General features: G+C 36.1%; 1 protein-coding gene across 1 annotated transcript in view; it reads left to right on the top strand.

Annotated features, from left to right (window-relative positions):
* The window catches only part of LOC130236443 (exonuclease mut-7 homolog), a 107704-nt gene that overhangs the window by 24144 nt on the left and 61645 nt on the right, over nt 1–21915 (top strand). Inside the window, exons 4-18 of the mRNA XM_056467148.1 lie at nt 1300–1647; nt 3502–3555; nt 3642–3781; nt 5329–5435; nt 5588–5661; nt 7097–7135; nt 7226–7392; nt 9281–9431; nt 10118–10316; nt 15243–15352; nt 15448–15625; nt 15705–15865; nt 18220–18420; nt 20504–20557; nt 20689–20820. Coding sequence (XP_056323123.1) covers nt 1300–1647; nt 3502–3555; nt 3642–3781; nt 5329–5435; nt 5588–5661; nt 7097–7135; nt 7226–7392; nt 9281–9431; nt 10118–10316; nt 15243–15352; nt 15448–15625; nt 15705–15865; nt 18220–18420; nt 20504–20557; nt 20689–20820 — 2115 coding nt within the window. The remainder of the gene's footprint in view (nt 1–1299; nt 1648–3501; nt 3556–3641; nt 3782–5328; nt 5436–5587; nt 5662–7096; nt 7136–7225; nt 7393–9280; nt 9432–10117; nt 10317–15242; nt 15353–15447; nt 15626–15704; nt 15866–18219; nt 18421–20503; nt 20558–20688; nt 20821–21915) is intronic.

The raw sequence follows: 21915 nt of genomic DNA, 5'->3' as shown, positions 1-21915 counted from the left end.
GGTCATCTGTTATAATGTCCTGGGATTCGCGGATCGGCCCCACATCACGGCCACACAAGCACGCATGTGCGCGGGACCGATTTTTTTTTTTCTTTTTCTCTGATGCTCGGATTAAGTTTTGTTCTTTAATATACAGTGACACTGACAGGAGAATAAAACACAAGAGGTGGGATACGACCTGTGAGAGCCTTGATTTTTCTTGATTGATTTTTCTGTTAGGCGAGCCCTGTATTTTAACTCAACTTGTTACACAACGTCTTTCACATATATTCGGAATATGCATGTGTAAGTAATATGAGTCATTCACATATCTTTTGCGAGTTCATTATCTGAGATGTAAAACGCATGAAAAAGCTGCCTTTAGAGAGACACGCACGCGCTGGTGAAGTGTGTGCGTGTTTACAGCAGTTTGACTGATAAATATGAATTAGCAGCTAAATCGTTAGCGGTGCCAAACAGCATTTCTCGTTGTTTACATCCTTGCTACAGCATACGGTTAACGCTAGACACTGTACAAGTCATGATCAGTTTTAACTAATAAAAACACTTACAGGTCATGGCCTCAGTGGTCACAGCTTCTGCTTGTTGGAGCTGCTCCTTTGAGGAGATTCTTACCGAATCCAGCACTGAACTGGGAGAGATTCTGGAAGCTGTGTTTTGTCAAATCATGCTTGCTATGTATTTTATAATTCTCTGGAACATAATTAATATTGAACTGTAAGCACTTGTCTTTGTGTCGTCATTTGGAAGCCCAAATACAGAAACAGAAGAAGAAGCTCTGTGGAAATGGCAGCCTTTGGATTTTAGCTCTCTCTCTGCTGTAACATTACAGCGCCTCTGGCCACGCCCCTTAGCTGCGCAATGTGTGTGCACGGTAAAAGCACGTTTGTGATCTCACAGGCCCAGAAGTATTTTTATGTAATCCCCAAAATTCGTCACTGTAGGCTTTGCTAAGCTAAACCAAGGTCTCCCTTTGCATTGAACTTTGAGTGTCTTACATTCAGAGATGCTGTTTATGTTCACACAGTTACATTACACATCAACTAAAGTTTAAAATATGATATCGTAGTGGACTATAGTAGATAGTATAATAAATTCAATAATAGAACATGTATTTATGAGAGTTTTCCCAGTCCTCATTAGTAATTTGATTGTAAAGTATTTAAAAAAAACCTGTTTTAATTCTCACTTCTTTATTTGTACTTTTCCTCTTCATTATTTATTTGACCTTTTTTGTGTATTATTTCATTTTATCATATTTCATTTAATCTAAAACGCACGTCTCCCTTTCTCTCTCAGCTGCGTCAGGTCTTAGCTGGCAGTTTTTCTCAGATGCAGCAGCCTCTCTCTGGTCTGCTGGACATCCTTGAGGGCTGTGTCACCATCCAGAAGCCCAAATCCAGCACGCTGAGCCAATTGATCCTCTCTGAGTTCATGCGGTGGAGGAGCAATAATACACAGGTCGGTCTGGACATCCTGGATGAAGAGGAGAGGTTGCGTTTACAGCGCCGGGCCCTTGGGCTCCTCACCGACTCTCAGCCCGGCTTCATGGAGCCCCTGCTGGAGGTCTATCAGCTGAAGACACTGAAGCGCCCGCTGCTGCTGGAGCACGTGGACACCTTGCACTGCTGCTGCTGCTTTAAAGAGGTCGTCACACACACATGCACACCTCAGGGGCTGATTATTTGGTTTCTTATGATCTTTATGGTTGGTTTCTTATGATTTGGGCATTGTGATATGGACTTGATTATATAAAAATAGTGTTAAGTGCACAAATTTATTTAAAATTTTATTTTATTTGTTCCTAATTAAATAATTCAAAAAAAAAATGTGTCAGTGGCTGCGTCCGAAATCACCTACTAGTCAGTAGGTACGCATTTGCATTTAAATTTACTATTCTGCCGTTAGAAAAGTACGTTCTATACAGTATGAATGTGAGCAGTATGAATGGAACTTGGACGTACTACATCCGCTATTATGTCATGATCTGGTCGCTGGTTGCTTCACTCCCATTCATGAATTCTCTCGCAGGGCATTATGGGATAGCGTAGCGTGTATCGGATATGCACTTCAGAATCTCGCCATAGGTAGTAGGTCATCTGGGTACTTCTCGCATATTGATTTTTGAATTCTATGAATTTGGACATACTACTCGGCTCTCATACTGATTTTAGTGTACTGTGTAGTATGGAACTATGCGATTTCGGACGCAGCCAGTGTCTCTATTATTATTGTTGTTATCATTATCATTTTTTTTTTATTATTATTATTGGCTTTCCTCTTGTTTAAAATTTAATTAAATGATTTTGTAATATAAACAATTGTCCATCATTTACCATTGAACTTTTTAACAGAAATGTTTCTCATTTTTCCCTCAAGATAACACAAATAATAAAAATATCATTTATCAATTAGTATTTCTTTTATTATTTTTATATAATATTATTTTGTGGAAACCAGTGATAATCAACTATTAATCAACTTAAATTTGATTAATTATTTATTCCCTTAAGTAGTTATTATTATTATTATTATTATATGATTTTTTTATATTAATAAATTGCCCATCATTTACCATTGAACTATTTAACAGTTATGTTCATATTTCTCTCTAGTTGATGTAAATATAATAATATTTATTCATATAGATCATGGCTGTTGCTTGACCCATTTTGTATAATTATATATATTTCTACTCAGCCCTGCGATCACACCCATCCCCCCCTCCCAATTCCGCCCGGTCCTTACCTTACTTCAATCACCCCAAGAATCACCCTTGATTTGGATTACTGTTACAAATGTATATATTAATATGAAATTTTGAGATTACTGTGTGCAAATTTTTATATTACTGTGTAATAATGCTATTAATTAACCAATTTTTTGTTAATTATTTGTTAATTTGAGTAGTATTTATTAATTATGTTTATTATTGTTGTTGTTGTTGATGATCATCTGTAATAGTATTTTTAGTACTTTTTTGTAATTTTAAGCATTCATTCATCTTTTTTCATAGTAATGTTTAGATGCATTATTTTACTTGTTAACTGTAGGAAAGTAATGCAAATTAAGCAATAAAGAATATATATGATTTCTTTGTTATTATTATTAACAATAATAATAATAATAATAATAACAATAATAATATGTACTAAATAAGTATGATTACTACATTCAGTAATAAATACTGTTCTCAAATGAACAAATATAATTTCAAAAATAATTTTATACTCTTGTAATATGTGAAATATGGCACCTAAACATTACTATGGAAATATGAATATAAGATAAGATGATGGAGGCATTTATTAATATAAAAAGAATAGTCGGTAATACTACTACTAAATAATAATATTCAATCATCACCTCTATCATTCATTAAATGAAGCCCTCACAGTATTGTGTGTTTTAAATGCATGTTTTAATAAATGTATTCAATAGGTTATGTTTTGCAGTCCTGGTAAAATGAGCTACTGTGATAAATGCTGTGTTTTGTGTCAGGCGCTGGTGTTCAGTGTAAAAGTGGAGCTCCAGTCGGATCTGGACATGGAGAAGGTGAGTCTGTTCATCTCCAGTGATTTATATCTGTATGTTTGTGTGCTGCTTTGTTGATGTGTGTGTGTGTGTTTAATGTGTGTCAGATGTGTGTTCCTCTCATCCTGCTGGACAAGCTGTCTCTGGCCGAGCTCTACGTTCGTCATCATCCAGATCTGCAGAAGAGACTCATCTCCCTGCTGGACTCCTGGTGCCGGCCAGACTTCAGCACACAGACACTAATCAGGTTAACACATACACACACTCATTAGTATTTATCAAATCCATCAGTATTTATTCATCCATCTGTTTTTTTCAAAATATGATTTCACTTACTAGTTATATAATTAATTAATAATTGTTACCTTATACTACATAAACTTCTTCTTCTTCTTTTTCTGAGACTAATTTCTTGATACATCTCCTCCTAACCTCTTAACCATCGTACTCCAAACCTCCAAACTGGTCTGACTCGAGTTGCCATGTCTTTTCCAACTGATCTGACTAACGGTTTTCCGAAAACTGACCCGGAAAATTCCGAAAAGTCCCATCGACTTAACATTTGACAACTTTCTGACCTCATAACTTTGCATACAGACTTAAGGTTGAGCTCATTTAACTCAGACTTCCGATCTGCCAATCACTGATGACCTTTCAACTTACTAGCCACACGCTAGCAACCACTTACGACACCCTAGCAACTGTCCAATAGACTTCCATTATAAAAAACTGCCATTGACTTTACATTGGACATACTAACATACTAGAAACATACTAGCAAATATGCTAATTCATAATAAATTCATGCTAACATGCTAATTCATACAGGGAAACATGCTAACAACATGCTAATTCATCCTAAAACATGCTAATTTATGCTAGAAACATGCTAGCATAATGGTAATTCATACTAGAACCGTGGTAATTTATGTTAGCAACTGCCTAGCAACCACTCAGTACACCCTAGTGACCGCCTAGCAACACCTTAACAACCAGTTAAAACACTCTAGCAACTGCCTAGCAACCGCTCAGAAAACCATAGCAACCACCTAGCAAACACTTAGTGAGCACTCAGAACACCATAGCAACGTCTTAGCAACCATTCAGAACCCCCTATCAACCACCTTGCAAGAAACATACCAATCAGTACTAGAAACATGCTAACAAATATGTACTTATCTATGCCGACTGTTTCAAACTTCGTAAAAACTACTTCAATTATTCATTCCTTCATGTTCTCCTCGGCTTAGTCCAGGGTTGCCCCAGCAGAATGAACCACCTACCTATCCAGCAAATGTTCCACGCAGCGGATGCCCTTCCAGCCGCAGCCCATCTCTGGGAAACATCCACACACACACACACACACACACACACTCATACGCTACGGACAATTTAGCCTTCCCAATTCACCTGTACCACATGTCTTTGGACTGTGGGGGAAACCGGAGCATCTGAAGGAAACCCACGCGAATGCAGGGAGAACATGCAAACTCTACACAGAAACGCCAACTGACCTAGCCGAGGCTCGAACCAGTGACCTTCTTGCTGTGAGGCGACAGCTCTACCTACTGCGCCACTGCGTCGCCCACTACTTCAATTATTTAAACTTTAAAACTATTTTGTTTGTCTATTAACTTTACTTTTCTAGTTAACCAATGACAATCTCATTAATAAAATAAAATAAAATAAATAAATCTTTATGTTTACCTTTACTGCTAATTTACCACTATTAGTAGTGATGTGTAGTGAGTGTTTGGGTCAATGATACTGATAGTGAGCTGTTGTGTGTTTCAGTCAGTTTCCTCAGCTGGTTCTCTCCAAACATCAGACAGACCAGATTCAGCCCAAGCTACTTAGCAAACACGTCTTCAGACTCATGGAGAAGTTCCACATCGACCCAGGTGTGTGTGTGTGTGTGTGTGTGTGTGTGTGTGTGTGTGTGTGTGTGTGTGTGTGTGTGTGTGTGTGTGTGTGAGAGAGAGAGTGGGATTGTGTATGTGTGATTATGCTTATGTGTGATTGTGTAATCTTGGTGCTGTTGGGTGTGTTTCAGGTCTGTGCCCGAATTCAGTCTACAAGAGGAAGTCAGACTCGCTGAGGTTTCTCATGTACAAAACCTTTGTGGAGGTGAGAAACTTCCCTTTTTTCCACCGCCCTTTTTACATCATAGCACTCACAGACATGATGAAATCTGCTCTCTGTGTTCACATTGAGTTCTTGAGCTGCATTTAATTGTGTGTTTTTATTGTGCCTATAATGAACGTGCACACAGCTTTATCATTAGCTTTTACAACCTGATTACAACCCTATTTACAGATTAAAATTGTAAAAAAAAATTTTAATCTAATAATTTAAGAAACTGGTTGACGCATCTAAAAGGTGGGGCCCCCTTATGATGTAACTTCCTTTTTATGGTTTTTGTTGCTGCTTGTCAGTTGCTCCATGCGATGTGATTTTTGTGGACATTTTTTTCAAATCTCAAAAATATTTGTAAAATATCATCTTATAATTTATAGAACAATTTAATTCAACACTTAAAGTAGCATTTTTTCAAGCTTAATAATTAGAAATAAGAATAATAACATTTTTAAAAATGATCAAGGATGGCAATCTTTATTTCTTTTTTCCATTCATTTTTTCTATTTATTTATTTTTTCTTTTATTCATTGTTTTTTCTTTATATTCATTTTTTTCTCTTTTATTTGTTGTTTTTTTTCTTTTTATTTATTTCTTTTTTCTAACTTTCTTTCTTTCTTTCTTTCTTTCTTTCTTTTTGTATTTCTATTTTCTTTCTTTCTGTTCATTTTTTTCTTTTATTCTTCTTTTTTTCTTTCCTTTCTTTTTGTATTTCTTTTTTCCTTCTTTCTGCTCATTGATTTTTTTTCTTTACATTTTTTTCTTTCTTTCTGTTCATTTTTTTCTTTTATTCATTTCTTTCTTTTCTTTTTCTCTTTTTCTTTCTCTGTTAATTACATATTCTCTTAACTTATCAAATAATACAAAGTAAACCAGTAAAGAAACATTAAAATAATGCTGCTGAACTGTTAAACATGAAATATTAATGCTAATTTTAGGTGATATTATGATAATAATAATAATAATAATAATAATAATAATAATTATTATTATTATTATTATTATTATTATTTTAATTATTATTAATTTTTTTATTTACATTTTTTATTTTTTATTTTTATTTATTTATTTATTTTTATAACAGCTCAGGGATGAGCTTTTTCTGAATAAAGGGTTGGAAATTAATGCTTTTTTATTTCTTTTTTTTTAATAAGAAATAATCGACAGATTAATCAATTATTAAGATAATCGTTAATTGCAGCCCTAGTATTTTTCCATCCTTAAAATAGCAAAAGTGGATTCAGACACGCTCTTAATGCTTTTGTGCCATGCACTTTAGGCTTAGATTGGTAAAATAGAGCCCTTTATGTTTACTGCTGAATATATTGTGTCCTCAATATATATGTTACAGAGGCGAAATGCTTGCAAATATTGTATACTGTCTGACACAGTTTTTACAAGCTGATTTATTGTCTTTGTCTGACAGAAAGGCATGTCAGAAGAGAACTGGAGAGACCATGTGCAGGTAAAATAACACTCTTCTGATTCACCACTAAAGCAATATTATGGGGATTCAAATGAGTGTGTGTGCGTGCATGTGTGTGTTTGATTGTAGGCCATGATTGAAGGTGATTTGGAGCTGCAGGTTCAGCTGGTTCAGCTGCTGGTCAAACACTGCAGTCTCAAGGCTGCTGCTCAGTGGTCTGCACATTACAAATTACCCAGAAACAGGCTTCCCATTGGAGTCTGGGACAAGATTCAGAGCCTCTCTCCCCAGCAGTTGTACGTACTAAAACACACACACACACGCACACACACAATTATTATACACACTAAATTATGTTTGTAAAGACCCCATATTACAATTACTTTAACGCTCAAATAGTACCACACACAATAAGAGCTTTAAAAGTACTTTTTATCCATACATCTTTATTTTCTTTTCTGCTTTCAAACATTCATCACAGATGTAGAGATTATGTGGATCATTTACAGTAAACTCTCTGTAATTTGTCTATATGTTTTTATATATTAACACTGAATGTGTTAAACTATCACAGTTTAATTAAAGATATATGTTTTTTTACAGACAATTAATAATTTAATAATTATAATAATAATAATTATTATAATAAAAATCACCAGCCACTTTATTAGGTACACCTGTCCAACTGCCCATTAATGCAAATTTTTAATCAGCCAATCACATGGCAGCAACTCAATGAATTTAGGCATTGTAGACATGATTAAGACGATTTGCTTCAAACCGAGCATCAGAATGTGGAAGAAAGGTGATTTAAGTGACTTTGAATGTGGCATGGTTGCTGGACCCGAAGGGGCTGGTCTGAGTATTTCAGAAACTGCTGATCTACTGTGATTTTCATGCACAACCATCTCTAGGGTTTACAGAGAATGGTTCGAAAAAATGAAAATATTCAGTGAGCGGCAGTTCTGTGGGCGCAAATGCCTTGTTGATGTCAGAGGCCAGAGGAGAATGGCCAGACTGGTTCGAGCTGTTAGAAAGGCAACAGTAACTCAAATAGCCACTGGTTACAACCGAGATATGCAGGAAAGCATCTCTGAATGCACATGTCGAACCTTGAAGCAGATAGGCTACAGCAGCACAAGACCACACCGGGTGCCACTCCTGTCAGCTAATAACAGGATACTGAGGCTACAATTCACACAGGCTCACCAAAATTGGACAATAGAAGATTGGAAAACAGTTGCCTGGTCTGATGAGTCTCGGTTTCTGCTGCGACATTCGGATGGCAGGGTCAGAATTTGGCATCAACACCATGAAAGCATGGATCCATCCTGCTTTGTATCAACGATTCAGGCTGGTGGTGGTGGTATAATAGTGTGGGGGGTATTTTTTTAACACACTCTGTGCCCATTAGTACCAATTGAGCATTGTGTCAATGCCACAGCCTACCTGAGTATTGTTGATGACCATGTCCATCCCTTTATGACCATAGTGTACCCATCACCTGATGGCTACTTCCAGCAGGATATCGTGTTTTGTCATAAAGCGTAAATCATCTCAGACTGGTTTCTTGAACATGACAATGAGTTCACTGTACTCAAATGGCCTCCACAGTCACCAGAGCTCAATCCAAGCACCTTTGGAATGCGGTGGAATGGGAGAATTGCATCATGGATGTGCAGCCAACATATCTGCAGCAACTGCGTGATGCTATCATGTCAATATGGACCAAAATCTCTGAGCAATATTTCCAGCACCTTGCTGAATCTATGCCACAAATGATTTAGGCAGTTCTGATGGCAAAAGGGGATCCAACCTAGTACTAGGACGGTGTACCTAATAAAGTGGCCGGTGAGTGTATATTAGTATTAATATTACAATTATATATTATATTATAGTCTTTGGAATATGATAATCCTGCTAAACCGTGCATTGTTTTTATGCATTTTTAGAATTAACAAAAATGTTCCATCAAACTGTCGAGTAACACGGTTTCCTATACTCAGCAACTCAGACAATATTTATTTTCATTTGGTGTGTGACAGGTGTTCATTTTTATGCCCTAAACACAACAGTTTTCCCACCTTTAAGTAATTGTAAAAAGTAGTTTGCCTTCCAAGAACAGCCAAATCTGCACACACACATACACACACCCACACCCTAACAAGTGTATTCCTGTCATAGAGAGTTGGGTTCTGTTAGCGGCCCACCAGAGTCTTGGACGCCTCTACAGTCTGATCAGGAGAAATACTACCAGCTACCTCTGCCCAGAGAGAACGTCCACTTTGTAGAGACGTTAGATGAGGTTGACAAGTGCAGAGAAGCTGTTTTAAAGGTAACACTACAACTACTGTATCTTTAAGATTATTTATGCTAATCGGCTTTATTATGATCAGTGTATGGTAAAGTTACTTTTAAAAGTGATATATTAAAGTCTTATCCCTATTTTAATCTATTTTTTTAATATTTAAAAACAAATGCAAGAGTAAAATAACTCATACAGTACTTTCACATTACCTTCCATACAAAAAGTAACTAGGTAACAATTACTTTAAAAAAAGTGACCCAAAATTGTACTTATTGTGTATATTTCATTTTAACATACATTTCTCCAACACTGGTTATGACTGGCTGACATCATTTTGTTGTAGTAAAATTTTTGACATCACGTTACAAAGTGGAGGTCATGGGGTTATAAGCACAACCCATTGGGCAGTTTATGTTTCTAAATCATTACACAATACATCTTTTCATATGAGAAGTAGACTATACAAGTCTACCCAGATCACCCAAATCGGCTACATTGCTCACCGATACACATGTGTTTTCTTTCATGTACAAAAAAGTCAATTGAACATTTTCGATAATCTCCAATGTTTTTCAAATCCCTATGTCTTCCATATGTAAATACAAAGCAATCATGTGATTAAATAAACTAGATTGAATGTAGCTTTATGTTAGCAGATACAGATGCATCCTCTTTTCCACTATATGTCTCAACATGTCCTCATTATTCCACAGTCGGGCTGTGTGGTTGGAATGGACATGGAGTGGAGGGCCGGTTTTGGCACAGTGTCATCTCAGCGCGTGGCTCTGATTCAGCTGGCTGTACAGAATCAGGTGTTTCTGCTGGACCTTTGTGCTCATGCCATCAGCCACCACAGCACCACAGTGGACTTCATCAAGGCTGTGCTTTCAGACAAGAAAATCCTCAAGCTGGGTAGGAGAAACAATCTTAATTTAAGGCACAAGGTGTGTTTTTGTGTGTGTGAATGTTAAGTTATGCGTAAAATGCATGATTGGCAACATTGCTACAATGTTTTGGTTACATCTTTTGACATCATGTCCTGTTATTGATTTGTTTAGTTATTTTTGAGGTTGCATTATTAGAGTTAATTCCCTCAAAAATGAAAATTCTGTTATTAATTACTCACCCTCACGTCGTTTTAATTCTCTGAGACCTTCATTCATCTTCTCAACACAAATGAAGGTATTTTAGATGAAATCCAGGAGCTCTCTCATCCTTTATAGATGGCAACACCCGAGACTTTCGAAGTGCAGAAAAGGAAACAAAAACATTGTAAAAACATTCTATCTTACTTCAGTGGTTCAAGATGCTCCAAGAAAGCTTTTGTGTGCCAAAAAACTATGATAACTACTTTGTTTACCTTTGTATTGCCTTACCACGTCAAGTCAGGGTGCGTGTTTACTACGGGCAGTACAATGTATTGCTGTAAGAGTCAGCAGACCAAGACTCTAGCATTGTATTAGACTTTTTTTAGCCACACAAACGTGTTTTTGGAGTTGTGTATGATTACAGTTGAACCATTGAAGTCAATTTTGGCAGTGCTATTTAGGATTGTGTATTATTTGGGGTTATTACGATACCGGTGCTAAATCGATACTTTTAAAATGGTACCAGTGCCAAAACAGTGCCTGAACCGATACCTTTGAGCCACAAAACTATGGTGGATGACTCTAGAAAAATCTTTTATTTGACAAAACAATATTGTAATCATTTTAATTGAACAGTGTAATTAAAGTGTAAAGTATACATCAATTCATATTTGATATATTTGAGTTGGATTCATTTATTTCTTTCGATCATTTGTGTTAGCATGAATTTAAGATTTGCATTATACAATTAACATTACATTAGTTTACTACTAACTTGTGGAAAGGCTGTCATTAAGATACTAAACTCCTTTTTTCAAGGGTTGGGGCTTGTGACTGTTTACATGGACATCAGTAATTCAATGATTTGCCTTAATCTGAATAAGATAATAATCTGATTAAGGTGTTTACATGAGTTGCTTTTTAAATGTTCCTTTCATGATCCTGTTTTACATGTTATAGCGCATAGATCGATTAACATCATTGTGTCACCACGCTATCCACATTTCCTCTGGAGTTTCATGTAATTTCGGGTGCTTCATTCTTTTATGAAACACATTTTGGGTTTCTTTTTTAATTTTTAGACTTTAATTGCAGTTCGGCAGTTTCACTTTCATTCAGCAACATATTGTTCATGTCCCGTGACAAACTGAGGAATTGGATAAGAGTATAAAGTAAGGACTGCTGGAAGAGTGTTGTTTTATTTTAATGGAATTTGATACCACATGCCGAATGGAAAGAAAAAACCTTGGCGTTTCGAACTATGGCATGTCTATGGTTCTTTATGGTATTCAAAAATCATTGTGTACATGGTAGACTCTTAGTCAGAGTATTGTCTTGATCACATTAAAATCGGATTATTGGTGTCCATGTAAAAGTACTCAGTGAAAGTGCCAGTTGATGTCGCAAGCTCTCAAAGACAAAAAAATGCATTCCTCTGCCTTTTTAAGTTGATTCCATGCCCTCAAATGTTTAATTAAGTTTGACATGTTTCCCTCTTACATGCAACTTTTGTAAAGCATCTGCTTCACGTTGCCGTGTCAGAATCCTTGCTTGTAAAATATAGCCAAACTTTAGAGTGCTTAGTTTAAGCAAATTTGAACGCGATCGTGCATGTTGATGAATCTGAAGGAAGTGGCTCAACTGATGTGCTGTACTGTGTGCGTTGTCTACGTGCGTGCGTTCCCTAAGCAACAAGAACAACATCGCAGATGGTGTCCGTATCCCTCAAAGTTGTTTAGAATTAAATGTTTAGAGTCCCTGTAAGCATTCTATAGTCTTTGATGTGACACAACGCGTACCTATGTGTGCCTTTGATGTACCCCTTGATGCTTCTCACGTCCTTCTTGCAGCACCAGTGGCACCAAAATTATTCACCGAAATTCATATGCTGTGTATTCATTCCTGTGCATACCGCTTACATAGGTACCGGTGCCATAAGGGCACTGGGTTTTGGTACCCAACCCTAGTGCTATTGGTCTTTGCTGGACTTTGAGTGTCTCAGGACCCTTTCTGTCTTTGTAGGATAAGAGAGCTCTCATATTTCATAAAAAATGTCTTCAATTGTGTTCTGAAGATAAACGAAGGTCTCTGGGGTTTTTAATGATATGATGAGTAATTAACAGCAGAATAAATTTTTGGATCTTAAATATTAGGGCTATTGGCAGTATATAAAATTAGGCTGGTATACATTTTTTCTGGTGATTGTGGTGGAAAATTGTAGGTGAGCTGTCTGGAAAGATATTCAAATAGAGCTTTCAACGTTGAGTACCATTTAGGGCTGCTCAATTATGGGAAAAATCATAATCGTGATTATTTTGGTCATAATTGTAATCATGATTATTCAAACTGATTACAGTTGAAGTCAAAATTATTAGCCTTACTGTACATTTATTAATTTTTTTTATAAACATTTCCCAAATGATGTTTAACAGAGCAAGGAATTTTTCACAATATATCCTATAATATTTTTTCTTCTGGAGAAAGTCTTATCTGTTTTATTTTGGCTAGAATAAAAGCAGCTTTAAATATTTTGAAACCTATTTTAAGGTCAATATTATTAGCCCCTTTAAGCTATATATTTTTTTGATTGTCTGCAGAAGAAACTACTGTTATACAATGACTTGCCTAAATCCCCTAATTAAGTTATTGAATCGCACTTTAAGCTGAATACTAGTATCTTGAAAAATATGTAGTAAAATATTATGTGCTGTCGTCATAGCAAAGATAAAAGAAATCAGTTATTAGAAATGAGTTATTAAATCTATTATGTTTAAAAATTATTTGAAAAAAAATCTACACTCCGTTAAACAGAAATTGGGGGAAAAGGGTTGCTAATAATTCAGGAGGGCTAATAATTCTGACTTCAACTGTATATATACAGTTATTTTCCTCCCTGTAAATAAGGAAAGGGAAATAAATACAATAGAATAAAAATATGAAACAAACTGTGTATTAAGCATCTTCACTTTAAGAAAACAAACTTTAATAATAGCTACAAAAATCCTTCAGTCAAGAGCAGTGAGTGATTTTTCTCCCTTGGTTGTTTGATTAATGATAAAAACAGTCAGCAGCAGGAATATTGCGCGCTGTCACTTTAACAGCAGTACGGTTCTGATTTATGGTTTCACTTTCTCATGTCTTTTAATTCTCAACTCAATTATTTATAACACAAATGAGTGTTAATATGAATAATCACTAAACAACATGTTTTGACACCTATTTGACCATTAAAGTGCTCACATTAAGATGACTTTAGATGTGTGTGCTCTGCTCCTCTCTGAGGCTGAGCACGCACACACACACACACACACAACAGCAATGGATCTCTCTCACGCTTTTAAAAACATGAATGATTCGAGTGTACATCAATGAATGATGCGCATCCCGTGCTGCAAACATTACATTACATGCTTTTAGTAATTTTCACGAGGAACTGAGATTTGCAGAGCAACAAATGTGTATAAATGGAAAGGGGGCGGTATATGATGCAATAATCGTTTATCTCGATTAATGTTTTTTTCAAGTGGTGGGTCGTTATCGGCGTTAACGTGCTGCATCAACGCGAGACTCTTATCGCGTGATAAAAAAAATAACGCCGTTAATCTATTCTCAAAGTTGGGTTGGGAGCTGGGTCCATTCTATGCAAGCTATGATGACTTTCACCTTGATTTTTTTTAGCGCGGATGTATACCTGACTGGTGAGCCGTCAGACAAAAAAGTGCCCTTCTGAATCAAATCAGCAGGATGCCTGACTTTAGCTGCAGAATCGGCAGTTTCACTTCAACTCACAAACATTTCATTCATGCCGTCGTGACAAACTGGGGTATTAGACACAAATAAGGAGCAATGACTGGTGAGAGTGTTATAGAATGTAATAACGCTCGCCAAAGTAAAGAAAAAAAACTTCCGCATTTCGCGGTGTGTGTGCGGTTCTTTACTGACAGCCGCCTGTGTGGATCTTGTCGGAAAATATGGAGAAAAGTCCTTCATGACGGTAATAGTTGGATTGCAGTGTTTACATCAGTAATGCCACTAATATATGCATACTCCACATGTCTTAATTCCATTTCTGTTTAGTTCAGTTATGACTTAAGGTAATCAAAAATCTCTGTTTACATGGTAGACTCTTAATCACAGTATTCATATTAAAATCGCATTAAAGTATCGTTGCCCATGTAAACATATTACATGGGCAACGATACTTTAATGCGATTTTAATACAATGCGATTCAATGTTTGACACACCGTCAGGGCTCTGTGAACTTAGTATTGAGAAGCAGCATTTTCTGTATGTATGTACATTAAAAGCAAGTATGAAATTGCTGTTTGGAGCTCATGTAGGCCTACAGTTCAACATTCATGTTTAACTGAATAAACAGTTAGTAAACACAAGTACATCTTATTGACCATCATTTATTTTCATCACCAATTATCATAGGTGAACAGTTTCTCAAGCAGTTTGGGATGCATTTTGGAAACAGGAGATGAGCCCCTGGTCTAATGCGCCACCTGGCTTGAGAAACCCGTTCTCAAATATTTATTATTGGGGTAGCACACATATTCTAAATGCCTTCTACAAAATTCAAATGAGTTATTTTAATCTAGATTAATTTCTAGATTAATCTAGATTAAAAAAAGTTAATCTATGCCCACCTATAGTTTTTTCATAATCGTTAGAAGCCGAAATCGAAACTTTCGATTCATTGCACAGCTCTAGTGCCATTGCTAGATTGTGTATGTGTGTATTTAGGTTATGGGATGTCTGGAGACTTGCGGAGTCTGGTCAGCACGTGGCCTGATCTCAAGGAGGAGCCCATGAAAATGGAGGGAGTTCTGGACCTGCTCCTTATCCATCAGGAGGTGCTGCTGATAATATCTATTTAAATTCTGAATTGGCTGAAATATTTAGAGATCATTACCTGATGTTGGAACTTTTTTGACCTTTGTCTCTCCAGCTTCAACGGTGCTGGTTAGGCAACAAAGGGTGCAGGTCAGTGGAAGTGAGTGAGGGACCTGCGGAGAAGGGCCTGAGTCTGCTAGTACAACAGGTGTTGGGAAAACCACTGAACAAATCCGAGCAACTGTCCAACTGGGAGCGCCGGCCCCTGCGGACCAGCCAACTCCGCTATGCTGGTAACGCACAATTCATGTTCTAGATGGTGGCATGATATTTTTGATCTTTCTCTCATTGTTTTTCTTTTGTGTATCTTAGCTGCAGATGCATACTGTTTGCTAGACATCTACCTCATCCTCTCTCGAGATCCCAAAGCTTTTGGATTGCCAGAGGATCTTCGCTCTATTCCTGCAGCCCAGAAGCCTAAGAGCCAAGAGGAGAAAAAGCCCAAAGACAAGAAGCAGTTTAAAAGAAGAGAGGTCAGTTTACAGGTCTGTGAGCCTATGATGGCCCGTTTCCACTGACTGGTACGGTACGGTTTGGTTTGGTACGGGTCACCTTTATCAGGCTTGCGTTTCCACTACCAAGGGTAGCCTTTTGGTGGGCGTGGTGTATGACAGAAAGTTTTAGTCGACGTCATTCTCGCTCGAATAAATGTCCACAGTACAGCTGTAAGGGTCATTCACATATCATATGAGTAGCACTTCTCACAAAACAGATGCTTTATACATATAAATACTTGCGTATGAATGTCCATTACTAACTTTTCTATGAACATAATTTGATTATAACTGCAGATCAATGTGAAATAGCCTACTGTAACGTCTGTAATTATATAAAATAAATAAATGCAACATATATGAACGTATATCGGTATGTATGTATATATATATATATATATGTATATATATATATATATATATATATATATATATATATATATATATATATATATATATATATATATATATGTATATATATATATATATATATATATATATATGTATATATATATATATATATATATATATATATATATATATATATATATATATATATATATATATATATATATGTATATATATATATATGTATATATATATATATGTATATATATATATATGTATATATATATATATATGTATATATATATATATATATATATATATATATATATATATATATGTATATGTGTGTATATATGTATATATGTATACAGCCTCTTACAGTCTCCGATATGTTATCAATTACAGAAAAACTGCACACACCATACATTTAGTCTATATTTTGGTTCAAAAACAACACACAACTTAGCCCATTCAGTGCAAACCTCTCGTCTGTGTCTGTAATCTTTACCAGCACATGTAACCTCTGTTAGACAGTAATTCTGTCATTCCCAGTTCAGAATAGACCAAAAGGCGATGATAAACATGACAGTTTGTTCATGATTCAGGTTGCTGAAACAATTTGCTCCTGTGTTTTGTCGGGCTTCTCCTTTGTTTTTTCGAGCATCACTCTCACGTTTGTCCTTTTCTTTTCTGAAAGTATCAGATGTCAGAGACACTTCAATAATCACACATGTTATTATCATCAGCCCAAGAAGTTTGTTATATCAAATATAGACGCGATCGCGAGCTCCCTAGAGAAAGCGACAACCGCTCGCATTTTTAGACGGCCTCGTAAAACAACAACAGGACATGGCAGATTTTGTTCTTCTTGGCTTTGTGGCTGTACATCAAGCCGACGACAAGGTTTGTTTGAGCTTGGGTCATCCATGGCTCTGTATTATATGCATATAATATTACGATGTAATGTCTGTATATTTAAAACATGGCGGTTCTTTTGTTTTCATGTTGGCTAGCTCCACGAGATTGTAACGTATCTCTGTAACCAGTCAGCGTTCAGCTGGGCGTGTAGCTCCACCTTTTGGTATCTTTTCTCATCTTTGGTACCCTTTCAAAAGGGTGCCGAAAAAGTGGTGCGGTACGGTTCGGTTCGGTATGCCTTTTGACAGTGGAAACGGCCATGAAAGCTTATCGCACCGCACCGTACCACTCAGTGGAAACGGGCCATGACTGCTGCTTATGAGCCTGTAGACCAGAAAATTACTCTGTTGTCATAGGTACTGTCATAAATTTCAATATAAAACTAGCTGACAAGAGCATGTGGAGTTTTTATTACGCAGAAAATAGGGGGGAGTGTCATATATAAAACGTATATAATATATTCTGGAATATTTTCTCTTCATTTTTTAATTTGACATTTAAAGCTGTTGCATATTTTATGAATTCATTTGTTATTTTTCCTTCGGCTTAGTTCCTGATTTATCAGGGGTCACCACAGCGGAATGAACCGCCAACTACTCTGGCATATGTTTTATGCAGCGGATGCCTTTCCAGCAGCAACCTAGTACTGGGAAAATATGTATAATTTATGCTTTTCTGTAAAGACCCCAAGAATTAAACAATCTATGTGCTTTCTATGCCAATATCTTTGTGCATTTTTGTTAATCATCGTCTTTAGGACACATTCAATCAGAGAAATGTCAAAATAATGGGTCATAGATTATTTTGATGGTCCGTTTGTTGAAATTAAGTTACATTGCATGTACATGCCAACTAATTTTTTATTAGATTATAAGTAGACTGTTAGGGTTAGTGTAAGTTGACACGTACTTGCAAAGTTTCTTATAGCCAGTTAAATGTCTGTTGAAGGAGCAGTATCAACAGATATTAAGCAGACAGTCTACTAATACTCAAATGGACCATCAAAATAAAGTGTTACCAAATAATGTCATCTTCACCTTGATGATGGAGTGTGTTTTAATCTTTAGGGTCGGCAGAAGACGAACGAGCCCCATTCTGTGGATAATGACTTTAAGGTGAATTCAGAATATCAAGGGCCCACCATCAAGCCACCAGAGCTGCGAGTTGTATGTGACAACATGCTGCAGGGTCTGGGTCGTTTTTTGCGTTGTCTGGGAGTGGATGTCAAAATGCTGGAAAACACAGATGACCATAAAGTAGCAGCAGAGGTTAGACAGCTATTTTTAATATTTAATGTGACTGTATTAAGTATATTTAATTTGAAACAAAAAAGTGAGACAAAAATCGAAGTGAACCTCCAGGGCATGTGGTATACTGCAGGGCTCAGTGCTTGGGCCTTTTTTGTTTAGCACTTATATGCTCATATAAAGCCAAATAATGTCAAATAAGAGATATGTCTTTTAAGGCTAGGGAGTAGGGATGTAACGATTCACCGTTATCCGGTTGAAAATCGATTCAAATATGTGACAGGTAGAGATGTTGAACTAATCGGACTAAGCAGACTAAAATGACAGCAGTGAAGTGCGCCTGACAAAACAAACTGTGCACATACTGCAAAAAGACTTTTACTTGTATTAACAGAACAACGAATATGATGCACATAAACCATCAGCACAGTGAAAAACTGCTGTCACAGACGTCTATATGCAAAAAAACAAAACTATTAATAAGCCAAACCACACAGAGCGGATGATTTGCAGCTCCGCTTGCTCCGACGAGTGCTACGCAGATCACACGGTGCATCAGTGTTTTCACAGCGAAAGTGTGATGATGGTTTTTAGATGTTTTTCAGATGTTCTGTTACAGGAGCAGGTATTAGATTATTTTTACCCTCTCCTTTTCAAATAAGTTTTTTCATCTTTTAATCATTTCCTGATTAGTATTGAATATTTTGAAATGTTCAAGATTATCTCTTCTTAAGTGTGTCACATTGATACTTACACTAATTATACAAGTAATATTAATTATTGACCTTCATAATCATATTCAACTCCTCTCTCTATCCTACCATATAATCAGTAATTTTATGATCATCACTTTTATGCCAGTGGCCGGTCCCCTGGAGCAGAGGGTCTATTGACCACCTCTGTACACACTGCTATCTGGTTTAGGAAAGGCTTACCTCTCCACACCAGCCATCTCAGTCCCCAGTTAAAGAGTTTTTTTCAGCAGGGGACATTGTAAATGTTCAAAGACCTCAGCTTATGCCAGAAAACATAAATGTGCTGATATTTCTTTTTTAAAATGTGTAAAATCGTAGCACAGTCAGAGTTTTATTTTGTTTATATTAATGAGTCTTCTTTATTTTGTATTATTTTTTTCTCTTGTAATTTGTTTTTAATATAGCAATTTAGTTATGGCAGAAAATATATTATTTAGCAAAAATGTGCAGCATTTAAGACAAAAAATCACCTCAAATTTGTTTCAAATAATTTTGTTAAAAAATTATTATTAATTTTGTTAAAATCACTAAATAGTATCGTGAGATTAGTATCGTGAATTGTATCGAATCGTGAGTCGGGTGAATTGTTACATCCCTACTAGGCACCCTAATCTACAGTGCTCAGCATAAATGAGTACACTCCACACGAATCTCTCATCTAAATCAATATTTTCTATAGGATGCTATACAATATTATATTTGTGGATATACATTAGATTAGTCAGTACTGAAGCCAAATCTGGAGCTTATCTAACAAAATAACTTTCAATAATGGTTCAGAAATTAGTAGCCCAAATTTATATGTTAGGGAAAAATATTAAATAACATTTTCAAAAATAGCAAAAATCAAGAGAAACAAAAAATATATGCAATTTTGTTGACATTTTGTAATTTTTTTTTGCAATATTTTGCATGAATTTAAATGTATTATCTTTCCATTTCTAGAGATGTTCTGTGACTAAAATATTATTTTAATAAATATATCTGTTTAATAAATCTGCTTTGCTCAATTGCACTAATATTTATTACCCATATTTATTCAAAATGGGGTGTACTCAATTATGCTGAGCACTGTATATAGCTCTTTCATTAATCAACTTCAGCCCCATAGATTCAATACAATTTAATAGAGGCAAAACAGAAGTTGTCACATTTGCCCATGTTATACTTGGAAAATCATAAGGTGAATTCCCGAGTTTTAAAGTATAGTACATTTTTGTATAGTATGCACAGTTTTAGTAGTCTTGTAAACCACATGCATAGCTAAATCACCTTATTAATAGTTAGATTGTCTTAATATATTTTTAAAAAGTATTTGCAGCCATGCTATGTTGTATTTTTTTCTCCAGCTGGCTCGTGCTGAAGGTCGTGTCATCCTTACATCAGGCCAGCCCTACCAATCAGTAAGTGCGTGTTTGAACCTGTTAAAACTCCTGCTATCTCTGTGTACTTTCTTGCAAACTGCTGCCTACATAAGTTGTGTGCCTATGATGCCTTAAAATATTAACCTGTGTATGTGTTTCTATGCGTTTAGTTACGTTCACAGGTTGGAGAGGGCCGCTGCCTGACTCTGGACTGTTCAGAAAAGGCACGAGACCAGGCCGTGCGTGTTCTTCAACATTTTCACGTTCACCTTACTCCTGCAGACATATTCAGCCGGTGCCAGGTCAGTTGTGAGAGTCTGTTATGTGCGAGTGTCTCACAAACCTCTTCCTCTTTAAAAGGAATGGTTGCTTTTATCTGTTATTAGAAGCGAAAAACATTCTTAATCATGACATATCCCACAAACAAGTGTGCTGACACTACATGGAAACACCTTTAGATAAGTTGAATAGTCTTGGACACAAGGTTTGTTATTAAAGATCCTAAAGGATTCATGACGCAGAATGCTGGTTGGTTATTTCCTGTATGTCTGGCATTTTTTGAATTCCGTAGTGACTTTGAATAGTGAGATATCTGAATATATCCACTGAAGTTTCTCCATTTGTGTCGTATGTGCAGACATAAGAGCTGTGAGAGCGGAAGGAAGCCTGAGGAGATAGAGGGCTTCTGTGGTGACACTTCTCCTGTGAATCACTGGCTTTAGGTGCCACTGAGGTTTTCTCTAGAACAGGCGCAGGCAGAATTCTTCTTAGGCATTTCCTCACACACAAGCAATGATCGGAATTAAGACAATGGATATGGATAAGGAAATAAGCAATTACCGGAGAGATAAGACAAAACAGGAGACAAACAGAATGGTTAAGACCAAAAGGTATATATGGATTTCATTAGAAATGGATGCTAAGGTGTCATCGGTGGGTGACAGATAGGAAGGGCCAGATGGAATCTGCAGACAATTTTTGCTATTTCTGCTGAGAATTTTGCTCAAAATCTGCGGATTTCTGCGGAATTATTTTGGGAGTATCAAAACTAAAACCTTAATATGTGAAATAAAAAATTATACATTTTTAACTTTTATTTAATGTTTAAAATGCAAACCTAATTACATCCACTTTATTTATTAAACAAAGCAAGTCTCTCATATGATAAATCTACTAAAAAGCAGAAAATATTACTGTACAAACTGCATTGTACATAAATCAGATGAACATTTTCATATTAGTCAATAATATTACTGTAATTAATTTAAAAACTGAATAAATATAGATTTACACACATTTACTCAAGTAAATAAACAGAATTAATGATGGGCTAAAACTCTGCGGAATTCTGCACGTGCAGATTCCGCGTGGGCCTACTGATAGGTCATTTTTGATGG

The sequence above is a fragment of the Danio aesculapii genome, chromosome 10 (genome assembly GCF_903798145.1).
Source record: "Danio aesculapii chromosome 10, fDanAes4.1, whole genome shotgun sequence".
NCBI classification, from domain to species: domain Eukaryota; kingdom Metazoa; phylum Chordata; class Actinopteri; order Cypriniformes; family Danionidae; genus Danio; species Danio aesculapii.
The sequence above is the reverse complement of the archived record's forward strand: the minus strand, read 5'-3'. Positions and strand labels throughout refer to the sequence as shown.